This window comes from Filicampus tigris, chromosome 11 (assembly GCF_054856515.1).
Source record: "Filicampus tigris isolate MCC_2025a chromosome 11, RoL_Ftig_1.0, whole genome shotgun sequence".
NCBI lineage: Eukaryota > Metazoa > Chordata > Actinopteri > Syngnathiformes > Syngnathidae > Filicampus > Filicampus tigris.
Window position 1 is genome coordinate 3297075 of NC_141227.1, and position 18357 is coordinate 3315431.

At 39.8% G+C, this 18357-nt stretch overlaps 1 protein-coding gene across 7 annotated transcripts in view; it reads right to left on the minus strand.

Annotated features, from left to right (window-relative positions):
- Window positions 1-236: 236 nt before the first annotated feature.
- hspa12a (heat shock protein family A (Hsp70) member 12A) overlaps window positions 237-18357 on the minus strand; it is a 56946-nt gene continuing 38825 nt past the window's right edge. For 2 of the 7 annotated variants that reach the window (XM_086045112.1, XM_086045110.1), the window contains exons 7-13: window positions 15009-15180; window positions 14882-14896; window positions 13808-13897; window positions 11159-11263; window positions 10814-11072; window positions 7663-7766; window positions 237-5108 (exon numbers count right to left, since the gene is read on the minus strand). In XM_086045112.1, coding sequence (XP_085901238.1) covers window positions 4477-5108; window positions 7663-7766; window positions 10814-11072; window positions 11159-11263; window positions 13808-13897; window positions 14882-14896; window positions 15009-15180 — 1377 coding nt within the window. In that variant the 3' untranslated portion in view covers window positions 237-4476. Of the gene's footprint in view, window positions 5109-7662; window positions 7767-10813; window positions 11073-11158; window positions 11264-13807; window positions 13901-14881; window positions 14897-15008; window positions 15181-18357 lie in introns of all 7 variants that reach the window. The other 5 variants (XM_086045111.1, XM_086045108.1, XM_086045115.1 and 2 more) reach the window with 3 other exon arrangements.

Genomic DNA, 18357 nt, shown 5'->3' on the forward strand with positions numbered 1-18357 from the left:
CCCGCCTACTGCCCGAAGACAGCTGGGATAGGCTCCAGCACGGCCCGCGACCCTTGTGAGGATAAGTGGTATCGATAATGGATGGATGGATATATCGTGATATATTTTTCAGTCATATCGCCCAGCCCTAAGGCCCTCTGTCATGACTATTCTGGATTGTTTTTAGCACTTCCAATTAATGGTGAACCCCAACAAAAGAACCGCCAGAAAATAAAGACAGCAACGCAGATAAAACATTCTTTGAAATACATTTTTATTCATGAGAATTTGACAGTGAATAGATGTAAATGGTTAGAATACACTTTATGTGAAATTAGCGGACAAAGACGTGAAGCAACTGAAGATAAAAAAAGAAACATTAAAACCTCCCTCATTGAAAAACGGACCAAAAAAAGTACATTCAAGAATGATTGAGAAGATTGTAAGTTGAACTACATCAATTATTTGACTTATTGTTGACATTGTGAAGCAAATACAGTGCTTGATGTACATTGGATTTCTGCTTAAGACTCAACCACTTCCAAACTCGGCAACCAACAATTGTCTTGACATTGAAATATCAGATTCTGCCTTGTACACAACAAAAAGCATTTACTTGACCTTTTAGATCAAGGGTGCTTTCACACCTGCAGTTTGCTCTCTCTGTTCAGTCAGCTTGTAAACAATTTAGGCTCGTGTCTTCACACAGTAAACGTTCAAATGTCTCCCTCTTTTTTTAAATTATTCTGAATGTAAAACAAATTTAATCTGGATCAACGTTTATGGTTCGGACTAGCGAGATTTGTGATTAAAACAAACTGAAGGGCTCTTAGTGTGAAAGCACCCAGTAAACTGCCTATGGAAATTGTGTTCATACATGATTCCATTTGACATTTGCTCGTGTGAGCGTGATTGTTGAAGAATGTTATAGCTTACATCGGTAGAGTCTGCAGTGATTCGAGTGATGTGGTGGTCAGCTCACAGCTTCCCACACATGATGTCCAACACCTCCATGTCCAGTGTCAGTGAACCTTGGTGGTTGTTTGACTCCAGTTTTGTTTTGTCTTTCGCGACACATGCAAAACGTGCATTGCAGAAAGGAGAGCTGATAAGAGCCACATGTGTGCTGCCTGCTACTGGAAAGCACGACCAAGCTAGAATTTGCATTTCAAATAATAAAAAAAAAAAACATCAAGTGTGGACAATAATACAGAAGCACAGCATGACTAATAACTACAAGTTTGCTGACTGATGTCAGGGGTTTACTTTTATTCACTGTGGTTGCTTTATTTTATTGTTATTTTTAAGTTTTTGTGTGCCACTGGATAAGAATGATGTGTGATTCACAACCCTGCTCAATATGAATATCACAATAGAGAAAAACAGTAGCAGTAGTAGCCAACAACATTTTCTGTGCTCAACACCCCTTGAAGATCTTTAATATTGTCTGTTGTACTGTATTATATCATTTGAAAAGTAAACAATACTAAATATGACAAAAGTATGTGCATTTATGAAAGGCCGCATTTATTAAAACAGGACCATTGGTAGTGAGTTGATTCATGACGTTCATGCTAGAACATTTCCCACTTCATCAGCGACGGGCATATTAATCAACGGTTAAGAATTATGCCAGTTGTATAAAATTGTTTGTAGATGGAGTTTTGAAGAAATAGACGCAAAATAGAGTCTGAGAGTGATTCTGTTCAGAACAACACTTTTAACACTTATAAAGGAGTTCAGAACATTCATAAAGATTCTCCCATCCCATTAAAACAATTTTGAAGAATCCTATTAAGTAAATCAAAGTTTTTACATGTAGTCATATTCAGTATTAACTTAAGCAACAATTAGTTACAACAGAAATAGTTGAATTTCTTCTCATCAAGTACAACACTATGAATGACTCAGACACCTTACCTACTATATAACTTAAAAAAAAAAAAAACATCACTAAAGCTTAACTGCTAAAGTTGGCAACTTTTCAAGGCACAGATTCCCGGTTAAAATGGTGGCAACAATAGTGTTATGACCGTCGTCCACTATTTTCTGGCAAGTAGTAACGCAAATGCAGAAAGACACTGCAGCTGCGCTTGCTGACAGTTTTCAGTCAACGACAAGCAGGCTGGCAGCCCTTCAAACTTCTGTGTCGGATGCTGGCCAAGCAGAAATTCCCTTTAAATTCACCTGCTGACATTTTGACAAACGTAAAACGATGAGATGTGACGAACTGCAGCAACAGTGTTTGGGACAAGAAAGATTTAAACCGTTACTTATTGATTGACTATTAAAGCAGCACTGGTCAAGAATTCGATCTTAATAAAAGATTTTCACAACTCTTTTGATGAAACATTGACTTACAAGTAGTTGAAAGGGACTTTTGTCATGCCCTGGGTGTGGGGGATCTGTATTGTTTTTACTGGCACTAAGCACTTTGAGGAGGATGGGAGCAACCGTGGCACACAAAAAAAATACAAATGTCCTGAATTGCTTTACGGCATACTCACTTCCTCCTTTCGCTATAAAGGACGGAAGTCGATTCGAACCTCTACACGCTATTACTGTTGTCGTGGCAGAAGCCCCAAAACAAACAAAAAAACCAAAAGTATTGTTTAGCCAAAATTTGATTCATTACCTCATCGCTATTCATCTTTCACACAGCCACTGGAAATAGAAATGTAATTCAGTCCAATTTGCAGGCCAGCGAGAGCTCAGGATTTCACGACACTACGCGCTGGCGTGCATGGTTGACTTGTCAAAACACTACCGCTTTTGTCCACATGGCGCCGCCATAACAAACAAAAATTCACATGTTACAGTGTTGCTTTAAGACATTAAGAATGTTCATATAAATTGTTTAGTTAATCCTTTAGAATTCTATTGATTATGTTATATTATTATATTAATTCCTCACACGTGACTGGACATTTATTTGCTGATTGTATTTGAAACTCAAGCACGGATTCCCACAGAACTATTCCTATAGGAAACCCGAATAACAAGGGGGCGGGCACCCATATTTTAATGTCTAATAGCCACTCAGCATAACCTATAGCTTAATTTGAATGTACAGTACATCACGATTGGTCCACTTCCCTTCTACCGTAGTATTGAACATATACTTTCTTGTAAGCACACATTAATTACGGCTGCGAACCATTTCCAAGAGGTAGGATGCTAACAACATGCAAGCCGGCGGAGCGTTGTGAGACGCTAAACAGAATGGAAGCATCGTGAATGAATAAGCTGTTTGTTCCGCAAAAATGGGCCACGTTGGCTCCGGTGTTGTGCTAGATGACGTGCTCAATATGAAAAGTGGAAGCACGCGCGTAAAACTACTCAAGCTAAAGCTATCCATACAATACTAAAAATCTGTACAATATTTAAATACAGTGTATACAGAAATAAACAACTATTACTGTTTGTCACAATAAGGCTGCGCATATCCAAGTGGGCAAGTAACATTGCATCGAATATTCGGAAGCATTAACAAATAAAGGCAACACTAAATAGGATCTGACGGTGGTATTCGCTTGCAGCATGTTTGACCTTCCTTTGACTCGTGGCCTATATTAAAGGACGAGCATGGAGATTTTGGCAACCCGAGTCAAAAAGCAAAGGGCACTCTGTTTTAAGCACAAGATGCAATGTTGCTTGACAGATTCAACGAGTGGATGTAAGCGTATGTTTTGGCGAAACCCAGCCAGAGATCACGAGACAGTTCCGAATGTTAGAGCAACTGCAGCCTTTGTCACTTCCCATAGTCACCAACAATACTGTTGACGCCTTTTTTAGCCTATTTTCCATGTGCGTATTCATCATGTCTTAATTTAGTCTTCATCATGTCAGACTTCTTGGGGGAGTGGCCGTTAAAAGCAGGAGTGTCGAAATGCATGCCGCTGCCTTTCATGCAGACAGCACAGTCGGATTCCGCGCCACTTTGCTAACCCAGCATTTGGCGTGTTAAACAACTAACGAAGGTGGCTGTGGTGAACGTCAACTACATTTGGTGAAAGTTGAAAGAACCCTTAGTACGCAATCAAGATCCTAATCCAAATCCAAATGTTAACTCAACCAAAATGTGGAATTCAGAAGACAACTAACAGTATGAATACTTGACAGCAAGGCTTATTTGTATGTTTCTCTTTTCTGCTTCTTTCACGTAAACCTATTTTGCAGAGCACATATACCAGAGGGACAATTCAGAGCATCAGCATTATTTTCAATGCAATTAATCCACGCTGAGTTTGTATTTTTTTTTTCTTCTGCCTTGGAGACATTGTGTCATGACATCGTTTAGCTAATACGAGATCAAGCGTTAACAGTACATTGAAATGGGCCGTTATAATGCCACCATTGGATAAATGGTTGAAATGATTGGCCTGATTTTAATAGTATAATACCAAAAGAGTGTCTAAGCCTCATTTTAGAATATTTGAAACATTCTACTAGTGTATGTGAGCCGCGCCGTTTCCAATGAGCTCTCCGCCTCCGTCCTTAATGGCTGAGGAAGTCAATACTGGCCTTGACTGTGCGCCCGGTGGACACGTCCACCGCCATGGCCCGAATCTCGGTGTCACCAAACTGCATGAGCGTCTGGATCTCGCGGCGCGGCGCGGCGCTTTCCGTGCCGCTGACATCCAGGCGAAGTGAGCCGCACTTCTTGACGCCAGACTCGCTGATGAAGCCCACGCTCTCCTTCTCGGCGCAGTAGACGTGGATGACGATGACCTGCTGCGAGGGCTTGGCCGGCGTGTAGCTGCGTTTGACCATCTCGCCGAGTGCCACCGACTGGTCGGCGGCGATGAACGTGTCAAAGACGTCGGTGCACCAGCGCGTTCCGTCTTTCACCAGCAGCTTCTCGGGAGGATGCTTGCCTTCTACGAAGCGATTGAGGACACCGACGCCGTACGTAAGCGGCGAGCGGCGGACTTTGATGATGCTGGGGTCCAAACCGAACAGCACTGCGCCCTTCAGGATGGTGAGGCCGACATCGTGGGGGATAATAATGCGACTGCGGCCCTGAAGCATGTTCTGAACGGCCTGCTGGAGCAGAGCTGATTCGGCGAAACCTCCCACTAGGAAAAGGAACTTGATGTCGCTCACTTCAGGTTTCTCAAAGAGCTCATCTGCAAGGGAACATAAAATCAAATACATTTTTGCTCATTAATAAACACAGCTCCCATCCTGGTTTTGTCCTGTGTGATGTACTAAAAACCCGTGTGGATCAGAAGAAAAAGCTAGGGCACAGCATTGACATATTCAAAACTGTCCAAAAAAAAAAGGTTTTACTTTTAACACAGAAGGACAAACATAATGATATTCAAACAAACATTCCCCCCTGAAAAATTGGCAAAAAAACCCATCAGATTTTTCTAAAGTTAAAGGACAATGTAACGTAAAACAGTTAAATGTTCTACTTTAATATTTTTATTGTCTATGTGTTAAAGTGGAAGTCAACCCAAACATATTTTTCTCAAGAATATGTTCTATGCACCTCCAGTAGTCTAAACAGGGAATACTAATCAATATTGAGTTGGTGGAATAAGAGTTAATCCATCTCAGGGGGCGGCCATTTTGTCAATTGCTGTGGACTGAAAATGACATCACCGTTGGCTCAGGTAACAACCAATCACGGCTCACCTATTTTCTGAAGCTGAGCCTCAACTTTTTACAGCCATTTTTTGTGAACATACTGTATTTTGAAGGAACAGATTGAAAATCACCATTAGCAACACTTCCGAGTTAAGTGTAGACAGTAAGGTTGGTGTGCATTGCCCTAAAACTAAAATAAAAAAAGAATAAAGTTCTCTTTAGCCTGCAGTTTTTGTCTGTCTATTACTGGACATAATAATCTGGCATGCCCACGTTGTTCCATTCCGTGCTCATGCTGCCGCTGGTGTGAATCCAGAAGCGATCAGGCTAGCAGGAGGTAGCGACATGAGGCAAACCCAATTCATGTTGTTTTTTTCCTTGCGTCATCAAAATATTCTGTTGCTGATGGTGTTGTTTTGTATGCTGGACGACAGGGGCAAATGGCTATGGTGGAGATCCGGTCCCACGGGATTTTTCCTGCGGTGCCAATTAGTGGCCTAGCAAACTTCCGTTTAGTGGCGTGAACTTGCATCAATTTTTTGTTGCCGTCGTTTTTTAGTTGGTGTATTTTAGATTTCCACAATGTATTTTTCTTGGTTTTTTTGCATTTGGTTTGTCATGTTTGCTTCCACTATGTTGCTGTGATTGCAGCATTTCTTTCTTGCTTTTGTGTTTGTTGTTGTTGTTTGTTCATATGTGGTGTTGATATGTTTTTGCATCATTCCTGTGTTTGCAGCGATGGGCCATTTGCGGCATTTCTTACTTGGAGTGTTTTTTTTTTTTGCAGTTATTTTGTATGTTTATTAGTTTGTATGTGTGTGTTTAACTTTTTTTGTTTGCATCATTTTTTTGTTTGTTTGCAGTGTTCGGCCGTTTGCAGCGCATTTGCCCCTTTCGGCCACCTTAGTTTTGTGATAAAAAGTCCAAAGTGTGGGGGAGATGTTTGTCAGCAACAAAAAATGTTTAATTTCAAAATATATACAGTATATATTATATTTATAAATATTTTTTTAATCGGTAGATTTACTGGTCACACATGCGCAAGTAGATGAAAAATGTATTCATACACTCAAATTTCGGGGCAAAATGTGACCATTAAGGGCAGTCTGGAGCCCTGATTACAATTAACAAAATTAAATGTATTTTTCATAAATGTTTTGGTTTTAAAGTCTATCTTCCAAAAGGAAAGGCAAATGAACCATGAATTATTATGAAAGGCAGTTTATTAAAGGCTGATGAGGCAGGGCCCCTTCCCGGCGCCTCAGCAAATGCGAGGCCCCGTCCCGATGCCTCAGCAGTGCCAGACCCCCTTCCCGGCACCTCGGTAACTACAGGCTCCCATGCCGGCTCCTCTGCAGTGCCAAGCCCTCTTCCCGCCACCTCGGTAACTACAGGCTCCCATGCTCCCAGCGCAAGCTCTGCGGCTGCCCTTGGATTCTGCTACGATGGCTCCGGCAGCGCAACCTCTGCGGCTGCCCTTGGATTCTGCTACGACGGCACAAGACCTTCGGCTGCCCTCTGACTTGGCTCTGGTGGCGCAACCTCTGCGGCTGCTCTTGGATTCTGCTACAGCGGCGCAAGGCCTGAGGCTGCCTTCATCCCGTGTGGCCCCCTGGACGCCCACAGGACTGGCCGGCCAAGACCCTCTCGTCTGGCATCCGGGTCGCCCACCGGACTGGTTCCGTCGGGGAAGCTCTTGTCTGGCCTTCTCCGATCTGTTCTTTATTTTGTTTTTGATTTAGACTTTAGTTTAAAACTTTGAGTTAAACCCTTGAGTTAGACAGTGACACATTGTCAGTACGTCCAACCTTCTTGGAGTCAGGATGCAAACTCTCTTCCAGTCATGATCTCTGTTGTTACTTTGTATTTTTCTTGATAAAGACTTTTTACTCTTCAACCTCCGTGTCATATCTGCGAATGGTTCCAAATCCCGATCCGCACATGACAAAAATCTTGCAACAAATGGCAAACTAATTAAGATGAAAACACAAACATTGTTGTTGTCGACAAACAATCTAGCCCACGAACAGATTTCTTTTCGAACAAGCTACGTGTGCTACAAGTGTGTGTGTTTGAAGTGTAGCTTACTGAGGTGTTGAATGATATGGTCGATGGTGGGCTTGAAAAGGGAATTCATAGCATCGGGACTCATCCTCAGCATCCCCTGTGATGACCATTTCACAAAATCCACACTGAAGAGAAAAGTGGTCAATATCATTAAACAATGTTTATGCATCAGGTCTGTACTCGATCTTTGTGGCATACATTAAATAGTTCAACCAAGAATATGCAGTCTTACGGTTGTTAGCATTAGCATAGCGAGCATTAAAGGTAAAAAAATATATAAATAAATAAAATTGGTTGACGGGTTCCCCCGAACCTTTCAATGCATTGTTTGACACTATCAGAAAGTTAATGATTAACAATATGCTTATTATTGTTTCTGCAATCTTGTTGAACTGAGCTGCATTGTACTACTGCATCATACTATTAAAATGGCTTTGTACTGCAATTGCGAATTTACTATAATTAAAATTCCATGATTACCAAGGTCAAAGAGTTGATATTACAGGGAAGCCCTAACCTTGAGCAGAAAAAAGTCAAAAGGTAAGAGGGATTGGTTGTAATTTTGGAGTAATTGCAGGCAACACGATTCCCCCAGTTAGCCTTTGATTCAATCTGTTATGAACAAACGGTTGCAAAAACACTTTCTTTCACATTGAAAGAAAAATAACCCTTTTATAGTTCAACATTAGATAATGTATAATTATTAGAAAATATTATATAATAATGTTTATTTAATATTTCAACTTGTTATTTAATTACATAAATGAATAATAAAATACAAATGAAAAAAAAAAAACAGTTTTAATTAAAGGAGAGGTCAACCCAAACATATAAAGACTATCTTCTATGCAGGTTGTTGAAACTAGTCACTAGTCACTAGTTGAAACAAGGCATGGCATTCTCCTGAATATTGCATTTGTGGAATACGAGATAATTCACCCAGTTTTTAGCCATCTCAAGGACTGGCCTTTTTGTCACTTCTGTCGACAAAGTTGCTCACGGCTCAGCTTCAGATAACAGGTGAGCTGTGATTGGTTGTTATCTGAGCAACTTTGATATCATCTTCAGTCAACAGAAGTGACAAAATGGCCGCCCCTGAGATGGCTGAAAACGGGTGATTTTGCTATATTCCATGAACACAATATTAATCAGAATGTCCTGTTTAAACTAGTGTGTCTGCATAGAACATATTCTTGAAAACAATGTTTGGGTTGACTTCCCTTCAACCAATTTGAGGGGAAAAAACAGCTAAATCAGTGCAACAATTATTACATAACTCTTGATCATGTAAATACTCAGTAGTCCAGATTAAAGAGAAAGGGGATTACATTACTTTGCTTACCGCAGTATAGACTATCGCATGTATTGTATTGACTCACAGCAACGTTAATCATGCATGTGTATGGCAAAATGCTTACACGTACAAATTTGGATGTGTTCAGGTGATGTGAATAGATAAAGACAATGAGCTGCATTTATGTCAGCCTTTGTGTGTACTCTCCTATAAGAGTAGATCAATATCAACCGCCTTCTACTTGTCTAATTCAGTGTGTCTGTTAAATCATAAATCTTGAAACAATCGATTAGGACTACCTACTATAATCCCATGTGTGTGATTATTGTGCATTATGGTCATGTGAGAGTGTGTGTGCAGGAGTTAATAGTAGCCCCTCCCTGAGACAAAGACATGCTTTGCACTTCGAGTTATGCATCAGAGACCAAGACCCATCGAAGGCTTTTTTTCAGCCTTCGGAAGTTCTTTGAATGACTAAAATATACAGGCAGGAGACTAGGCAGTTAAATTCCACACAGTGAGTGGCTCATTACTGAAAGGGAAAATCTCTCTTTATGAATACTGTATCATGTAATAAACATTTAGAATTTAAAAAAAACAACAATTGGTCAGACCCACTGCCTTTATCCTACAATTTCCAATTTACAGTCCAGATAACATCCCAGTAACCCTTTCAAAATGTATTAGTTTTGTTTGACTGTTTCCTCTTCATTTGCTTGTCATTATAACTGATGTTTTACGGCTTTATATTGACATATTTGTGACTGTTATAGTTAGGCTGTTGATTCTCTACAGGCATCCTGTCTTCTTTACTTTTGTGGTCAACTGCTGAAAAATACTGCATATAAAGAACATTAAAAAATGTTGCTATTGTGACAATAAAGGGGTTAAATGTTATGAGTCATGATCCATTTTTTCTTGTTTGTTTGTCGCATCAGCTCGCCATGTCTTTGCCTTCACTTAGTCTCATCAGTCTGCTCCCCCTGTGTTAGCCAATCAGCGCTCACTCTACATCCACTCATGTCTTCTTGTCCGGTTGTGCCTCTTTGTCTCGTCCGCCTGTGTGTAGTTCCTTGTTTCCATGCCTTCTGTCACTGATTGTTGTTCATTTGTTGCATCATGCCACTTGCTTGTAATCTACTTTTTAAAATATTTTTTTGGGGGGGGTAGACAACAACGGGGTGTTGGGGAGTGCTAGTTTCTCTTTTTTTTTTTACTTGTTTAACTGGGATTTTCTTTTATCCTGTTTAAGTACCTCTGATGGTTGAATTTACTCAATTTTATTTTGTCAAGTAATTGCATAAAATAAAATAGTCTGCTTAAAAATCTGGATTCTAACGATTTTATTTCGTGCAACCACTTATTTAATAAAATAAAATTGAATAAATGATGCACAGCATTTTTTTTCAGCGCGCCTGCCTTTTGCCTGCACCTCACTACAACAAACTCCCTTTGTGACAACAAATTATACACATACTGTTTTTGGTAAGGCCAGTGCTGCTCAGTCACTGAGGATAATAAACAGACAAATTACCTATGTATCTATTTATTGCCAAATATAGATGCTACAACTCTCCTCAGGCACTAATAATTGGCTGAGTTCACACTGTTCAGCATGCCTCTGACTATAACAGATCAACTTTAACCTGTTTATTCACCTGTTGGCATTCATACAACAAAATAACTTGGTTTTATATTATGCAGGCTCAGATTCTACACAAAGTTTGTTTGTGTGTAAATTGAGACAACAACATTATTTCAATGTGTATACAGTATATACTTTTTGTGACATTTTTTGGGTGGTGCTGTGAGATTTTTCCAACATAAACTATGTGCCAAGGCTGAAAGGTTGGGGAACACTGCTCTTAGTGTACTTACTTGCTTTTGCGCAGGGCGTGTTCAACACTGTGGCCCCTGAACTTCTTGTAGTAGTCAATGAATGAGAAGGGCAAGTTAATATTTAGGGGGTTGGCCCTGCCTGGTGCTGCTGCCCGCTTCCGTGATTCAAAGGCAATCATTAGGTCCACCCAAGCTGCTGGCCTCTTGATTTTGAACTGGTCAATGAAATCCTGGCCAAAGATCTGACACAGTAGCTTCTCAAATTCATAGTCAATCCCAAGAGAGCCGTATGGTCCACCTAGAGTGGAAACATGAGTGAGCTGATTGAAAAGCCAGAAGAAACATGCAGAGGAGCATTTATTAAAAAAAATAAAAAAACGTTACCAGAAGCTTTGTATAGCTCTTTCAGATGTCCTTCCGGGAGACGGATCTGATGGACAGTCAGGTCCACTGTCCCTCCACCACAGTCCACCACCACATACCGGTCACCTGCATAAAAAGTGTCATGATAGCGTTTGGAGGGATCCAACATATGTCATATACAACCACCCAGGGGTACAGGTAATTTCGACTCCACATGACACAGTTGGAAATGCTTAACCTTGATCAACAATCCACAGAGTCAATATTTGTAACGCGGCCATTTTATGACAATTATTTCAACAGCATGCATGAATCTTGCATCCTTTTGCTGTTGCAAAATACAATGACTGTGTAGTCCTTTAGTTCTCCGCATATAAAAAAAAAACCAGCCATTGAAATGCCCTTGAAAAAATGCCATTGAAAAAAAAAAATACATTCAAAAAATAATCAAAAATGTGGACAAACATTCCATATGCATTTTCCACAAAAAAATTGTTATTTGGTTATTTAGCTGCAGTGGACTATAAGCTGCTGTGTTCACATTGTAACAAGGGATATTTACACAAAAGATTTGTTTTAACTTCACGATGGTACTACACCAGCCAGGGCGATAGCCCCGTCAGAATTCTGTGCTGTCCCAACTAAGCCCCTCCACCATTTTATTTGATAGTCCAAAATATATTTATGAATTATTTTCTCACCCCCACCCCATGTATTGGTCAATTCCCCCTTTACCCCCTGGAGAGAACAAAAATCCAGGAACCATCCCTGCATGCACAGTGTAAATAGCCCTTCAAAAGTATTTTTTTCCTCTGTACTCATGTATTATACGGTCCCCTGATTTAGTAGTATCCACGCTCAAAAAGTAAAGTACCATAGGGCTGCACGATGTTTGAAAAAAATTACATTGCGATTTTTTGGGGGGGGGTTGCGATATATTGCAATATATTGCAATGTTAAAAATAGAATTTTCACCAGATGACTTGAATAGATTTGTTTGGGAATAATTTGGTTAACTGACTATGACATCATTGTATTCATATAATATCGTTTAATCCAGACTAAGGGGGTTCATCTGTGAATGATGATTGCTGTATATAAAAGGGATCACAGAGGTCATGTCTCTGTAACATAATAGATTATTTAACATTGTATTTCACACTTCAGTGTTAACAGCAGCAAAATATTAAACATATTTTAAACAAAAAATAATAAAAAGAGCAGGTGCACTAGACCCTTGAGTCATTTAAAAAAATAGAAGAAAATAAAAAACCTCTAAAGCAGCAGCACAGTTATAAACACTTTTAAACTGCAGCAAAGCTGTAAACAAATTAGAACAAAATACTAAAACTTAAAGAGCAGGTGCATTAGTCCCCTGAGTTGTTCACAAAAATATAACAATAACTAAAACGATCTGTAAAACTTATTGCATCCGTGATTTGTCTGTGCTGTTTGGACTTCTTATCCTAAGGTGTTATGCTGGCGAAGGCCTCTGTAATAGTTTTTCGAGTTGATGAAGTTTCACCTCGGGTCCCACTTCCTAGTTTGAACTGCTCATACAGGGGCTTGTGACGGCGATTGCAGCAACAACGGCGAGGCACTGTTGGCAAAGGATGTTTTGTTGTTCTGAATCTTCCTTTTTATAGCCGAAATACTTTCATATTTTGGATGTTGACTTTCTTTTGGGGACTAAATCCACTCCAGCTTTTGCCGCTGTCGTCTCCTCGCCTGTTAGCAGACAGCAGAGTGGAGGGGGAGGAGCCGGTGACTGATTGACAGGAAGGAGGGGGTGAGCGAGACAGGCTGTGTAGCACGGAGTAGCTTGCTGCTTTTTTCAAGCAAAACAAAAGTTTGCGTGTTCTAAGAAAAAAAAAAAAGTTTGCACGTCCTACGATGTGACTATCACGCATGCGCACATCGCAATCACGATGTTCAAAAGACACATCGTGCAGGCCTAATCCACATACACAGTAATTTGATATACTGGGATTTGCTGTTATTTATTTGTTGTTATGTTCAGACATATTTTTTGTATAAAGAGAAGTTTTTTTTACCTGGCTAACAGCTTAAGCTGTTATAATTTTTGCTGCTCACCAAGACTCATGACGAGCCATGAATGGAGGAACAAGGAAACGACCATAAATAAAAACCAACACATCTTACCCGATGCCATGTTTTGAATAAAAGTGGCTTCCCCATACGGCGAAAAGTAATTTCCAAATCAAGTGTCGTCACAGCCCAATTTCAAATTGCTCTTGCCGTTGCCGCCGCTTCCTGATGTGGGAGAAAGCCGTCTGAGAATTGGGAAACCACTTTGTTCTCGAGCACGCCCACAATTGAGGGCAAAGGGGTGAACATATTGGTGGCATGAAGCCCGTGAAAATAAATGAGCTACGTCAATGTTTAAAGTGCAGGGTTCAAAGCGTGGGGAAAAAGTACCGGCTTATAGTTGGGAAATTACAGTAGTTGTATTTTGTATTTACAGCAGTTAATGTTTCAGAGCATCATGGTAACACAAATTGTCAAAGACATTTTATGATTTGATATAAATTGTAACTCAATAAACGTCTACGAAAGGTTAGACTATAGCGGAGCAAAGAGCAAGAGTTCTTCTCAAGCAGAAGCAGAAGGAAAAGAATCACAGGCAGGTAAAAAGAAATGCTACGCTACCTTCTTCCAGCTCCGACCAAAGCTCCCCTACGACATTTTCCACCAAGAAGGTGCGACTTTGCCGGTTGCGCCGAACATGCTCCTTGTTGGCTGCTTGTTAACAGGAAAGAGAGTTTTAGTAAGTGTGATAAGGAGTGCAAAGCTCTGCTTTGTGAAGCAGTGTGGTTCACTTAGTGTAAAAGGCAGGTGGTTCAAATGCGCATCAAACATACATCAGATGAATTCAAAAAGAACTGAACAAAACATTGAAAATAACTGAACAAAAAAAGAAAAGCAGCTACTTTGTTTTCACTCCAGTTTTTCACAAAATTAACTCAAAAATCTAGTAAGACTTTTTCTAGGTACACAGAAGACAGTATTTCTCTCAAACACATATCTACCAAAATCTGCGTTTGTGAGGATTTTGCCTTTGTTGAGATAATCCATCCACCTCACCGTTAGAACAGGATGCTGATTGGGCATGATTATTGTACAGGTATGTTTTGGGGATAATAGTGTTGGGATCCTGTTAATATATTGCTAAGATATGCAAATATAGGGAAAATTACATACTGACATAAACAGGCATTCATTGAATAGACACATTCATACAAATATTAGTCCCTCCATTTTCTATATTATATATCCTGTGAGGCTGTAACATCTTATCCTTTCAGAATCGCCACCCCATTCCCCCCCAGAGCACACACAGACACCGTCACTGAGCAGGAACCGACCCCACGCTGCCTGCACACAACTCAGACGTGTGTACCACTACACTATCAGGGACTTCATGCATTATTTATTTAACCTTTGCTAATGTAAATGTACTGTTTTTTTGAAGATCTACTATTTAATCCTGTCTGAACAAAATGGTGTAAGGGAGGATGAATAGATTCTGCGCGGGCATGTGGAAGTAAAAAACTAAATCGTACTGTATTTATTTTCCTATCCTTCTATTTAATTGATATTCAAAACAACCCCTCTCTTGTAATTAAACAGAGGGCAAAATTAATAAAAATATGATGTGGGATGTGTAACATAATATATACTTAATTGACATGCATTAATCAAAATGTAAAATGGTTTGTTTACCATGGCCAGGAGAACCTACAAGAGAATCAACATACAGCAGAAAAATACATTTTTTATGAAAAAATGTGGGTCACAGTTAAAAAAAAAACGTCATTGTGATTTTAAATGACTGTTTAATGGTAAGTACCTTGGGTCATTGTACTTCCAACATTGTCTGTGGGACTGAAGCCATTCTCGGTGGTCTGGTTGCTCAAGTCCACCATCTGGTGGAGGCGGAGCTTACGGCAGTAGATTGATGCCGCCTCGGGTTCCAGAGCAATGATAAGTTGCTCCGGATTGTCACGGGACACCAGGCCAGACTACGCAAAGGAAAAAGACAGAGCATTTTTGTAAACAAACATCAATCTAAATTTGAGTTTGTTTAACACATATCCACTGAATTAGGTACACACGTAAAAGCCTGAATCTGACAAAGTGATAATCTAATTTAATCAAATCACTTTGGTCTAAAATAATACTGATTTTCACACATAACCTTGGAAAAGGTTGTAGTAGTGGCATGTAAAATGAGACAAAGCCAATGTTCAAAAGGACAAATGTTAAAACAATTTCTTGAACATGATAATGACTTTGCAGTAATGTAATGCCACCAACAGTAACCAGATCAAAATCCAATACGGCACTTTTAGATTGTGGTGGAACAGAAGAGTTACATCACAGTTGTGCATCTGATAAACTGGAAGCAGTCAAGTGATGCCATCATGAAATCAATACGCAAGATCTCTAAAAAAAAAAAAAAAAAAAGGTACAAGCAGCATTGTTCAATTTTTCAAGCTAAACTAAGGCAATTTTGAAGGGGAATAAGATTCCAAAATTGAATCCAACCCATTACCTACAAGGCATGCATAGCTCATTAGGTGTTGAAATTACTCTCACATTTGACACAGCAAACTGTTCAATAGCGTGTGCTATGACGCATTCTGACTCTACTTGAAAGCCACTATGCAGTCACAGAAACACCATACCTAGGGCTGGACTTGCACAGAAAAATTAGCCGTGGCATTTTGTACCCGCGCACGCATGTGGGTGCGCACACCTATACATGCTCACAACCATCTCTGTAACTAAGAAGTCATTGTTTGTCAGGATTTCATGAAATACAATGTACACATATCCAGAATTTTGCTCAACACACTCATAATACAAGCAGATCAAGCCTCAGTAAAAAACATTTTGCTGAGCTTAATTTAGAAAATAATGCCCAGAGCTCATGCACAGATTTGTATTTGCTAGCTAACAGCTAATCAGCCGTTTTGCATATTGCTCTTAATGGACCAGTCATTCAAATCATATTTAAAAAGAACAATGACACAAACATTTGTTATTTTTTTCACAATTTTAAACACTGATTTTTTCTTTGTTCCTGGTTTTATTATAAATGCGTTGAGCAAGGTTCTGGTTATGTGTGCATTTTATTTCATGAAATCTTGACTGTGGACGGTTCGTTTGACAATGACTCCTCCGTCATGTTGTTTGCTTGAATTGGTGTGAAAATTTGATATAATTGACATAGACTGTAATCAAACAGTCTATTACATAGACAGATTTGTATAAAATTTGTATGCCCCTGGCTACCACAAATTGTAGGTCTGCGAATTATATTGATTGGTTCAGTTTGCTGTCTATATTATAAATGGATTAATGGGCTGCACCCTCTAAATTGCTCCCTCTGTTGTGGGAAATTTGAGGAAAATAATTAAACAGTACCGCTTTAGCCCCCAAAAGACATCAGCCCACCGAGCAGCAGCCCTGAATACCAGATGGCCAGACCAGTCCTGACCATACCGCTGCATTAAAAATATCTGCTGACGTAACAGCATTCAGCATCACAATATCAGCATTCACTTCCACCGTAGTACTGATATTTGCACCACACTCTCAATGTGTATAAAATGCAGACATATGTGATTGAACAAATACATTTAAAGCGTGAAAAGGTTGAATGTTGGACAATTCAACTGTTTCCCTATAGTAACTTATTAATCAAATAAGCCAAAACTATATATATATATTTTTTGTTCTTTTTGTTTTTTGAGCGGAGCGTCAGCCCCCAACATCCCCCTACCTTATCCACTACCTTCGAAAGGGCAGCAATATACAGTAAGTAGGGCTAGGTGATTGTAAGATTGAGAATCATGATATTATGTGACCAGCTGCGAGCATATTTATTCTGACGCGGCAGAATTGTGCGCGGCTGCAGCAAATCACATTAAAGCTTTTCCTTCTAACTTTAATTTGCAAATTGAAGTTAACAGAATCCGAGAATAAATGAAAGAAGAAGCAGTACAAAGGAAGTAATAGTAACTACGAATGTGCAGGTAAACGTGCAGCTGATGGCCAGCCATAACTTGGCGTAAACTTCAGAAGATGAAGCTATTTTGACAAGAGAAGTTCCTTTATTCCCATTGCTTGTGTGGCGGTATCTCCAGAGCGTCGTGGAGGAAGCCGTGGAAGGTATGTCGACAAAAACAAGTTTATGGAACAAATCTGTTAAATCATTTGAACAAATAGCACCCAAGTGATGAAGTGGAAAGCATGAGCAAAGTTTGCACAGCCTGCCCACGTAAAAGCATTAGCAGTTTAGCCGCTTATAGCTAGCCGTCAGCCACCGGATGAAAACAGCACTCAAGCGTGGCATCTTTTGATCATGCACATTTGCAAGTAGCAATGATGCTAACACCGTTAGTTTTGTGCAACTTTCAAGGCATATTTTTCTAACAATGTTGCTGGAATTCCACATTTTCACTGCAGTACTACATCTAAAATCAACTCAACCAACCAAGACTAAATTAGATTAGATCAGTGATTAAGTATAGTATATAAAGTCGTCTTTGTTTCTACAATAGATAAATAGAACCTGATAAGTTATATCTAAAAATAAACTACACTACTTCTGCTGTTTCAAATAATCCAGAATATAAAAAGAATATTATTTTTTTTGTCTCAAGTGGTCAAAATAAAAAGGCTTCAGTAGATTACAAAAGAGGGGGCTGTGGATTACATCATGGCCCCAGGAGAGACTGAGTTGTGGATCCCTCCCTCTGTCCTCTATGACCGAAGCTCAGTGCCAATGCTGAGTCACTGCAGATGCCCAACCCATGCACTGCTCATTTTCTCTGTCAGCCCACCCTTCCATTCCTGCCTCCAGACACAGGGCTGATAAGAGCGAAAATCCCTCCTCTTCCTTCCTCTGTCTGCACTCATGAAATCATCAACATTCGCTCTCCGTTTTCATGCCTATTTTAGCACACATACACATGCACACACACAGGAAACATGTAATCACAACAAAAGGATGACATCACAGGCATACTGTAATGTATTGGTCCAATCAGTATCCCAAAATGCAAAGACTGACTTGAAACTACTTCCAGATCAACTGCACTGCAGCCAATGGCTTAAGTCATCTGTAAAATATGAGAAGGATCTGAACGATAAAGCTCATTTGCATCACCATAACAATGATGAGGCATTTC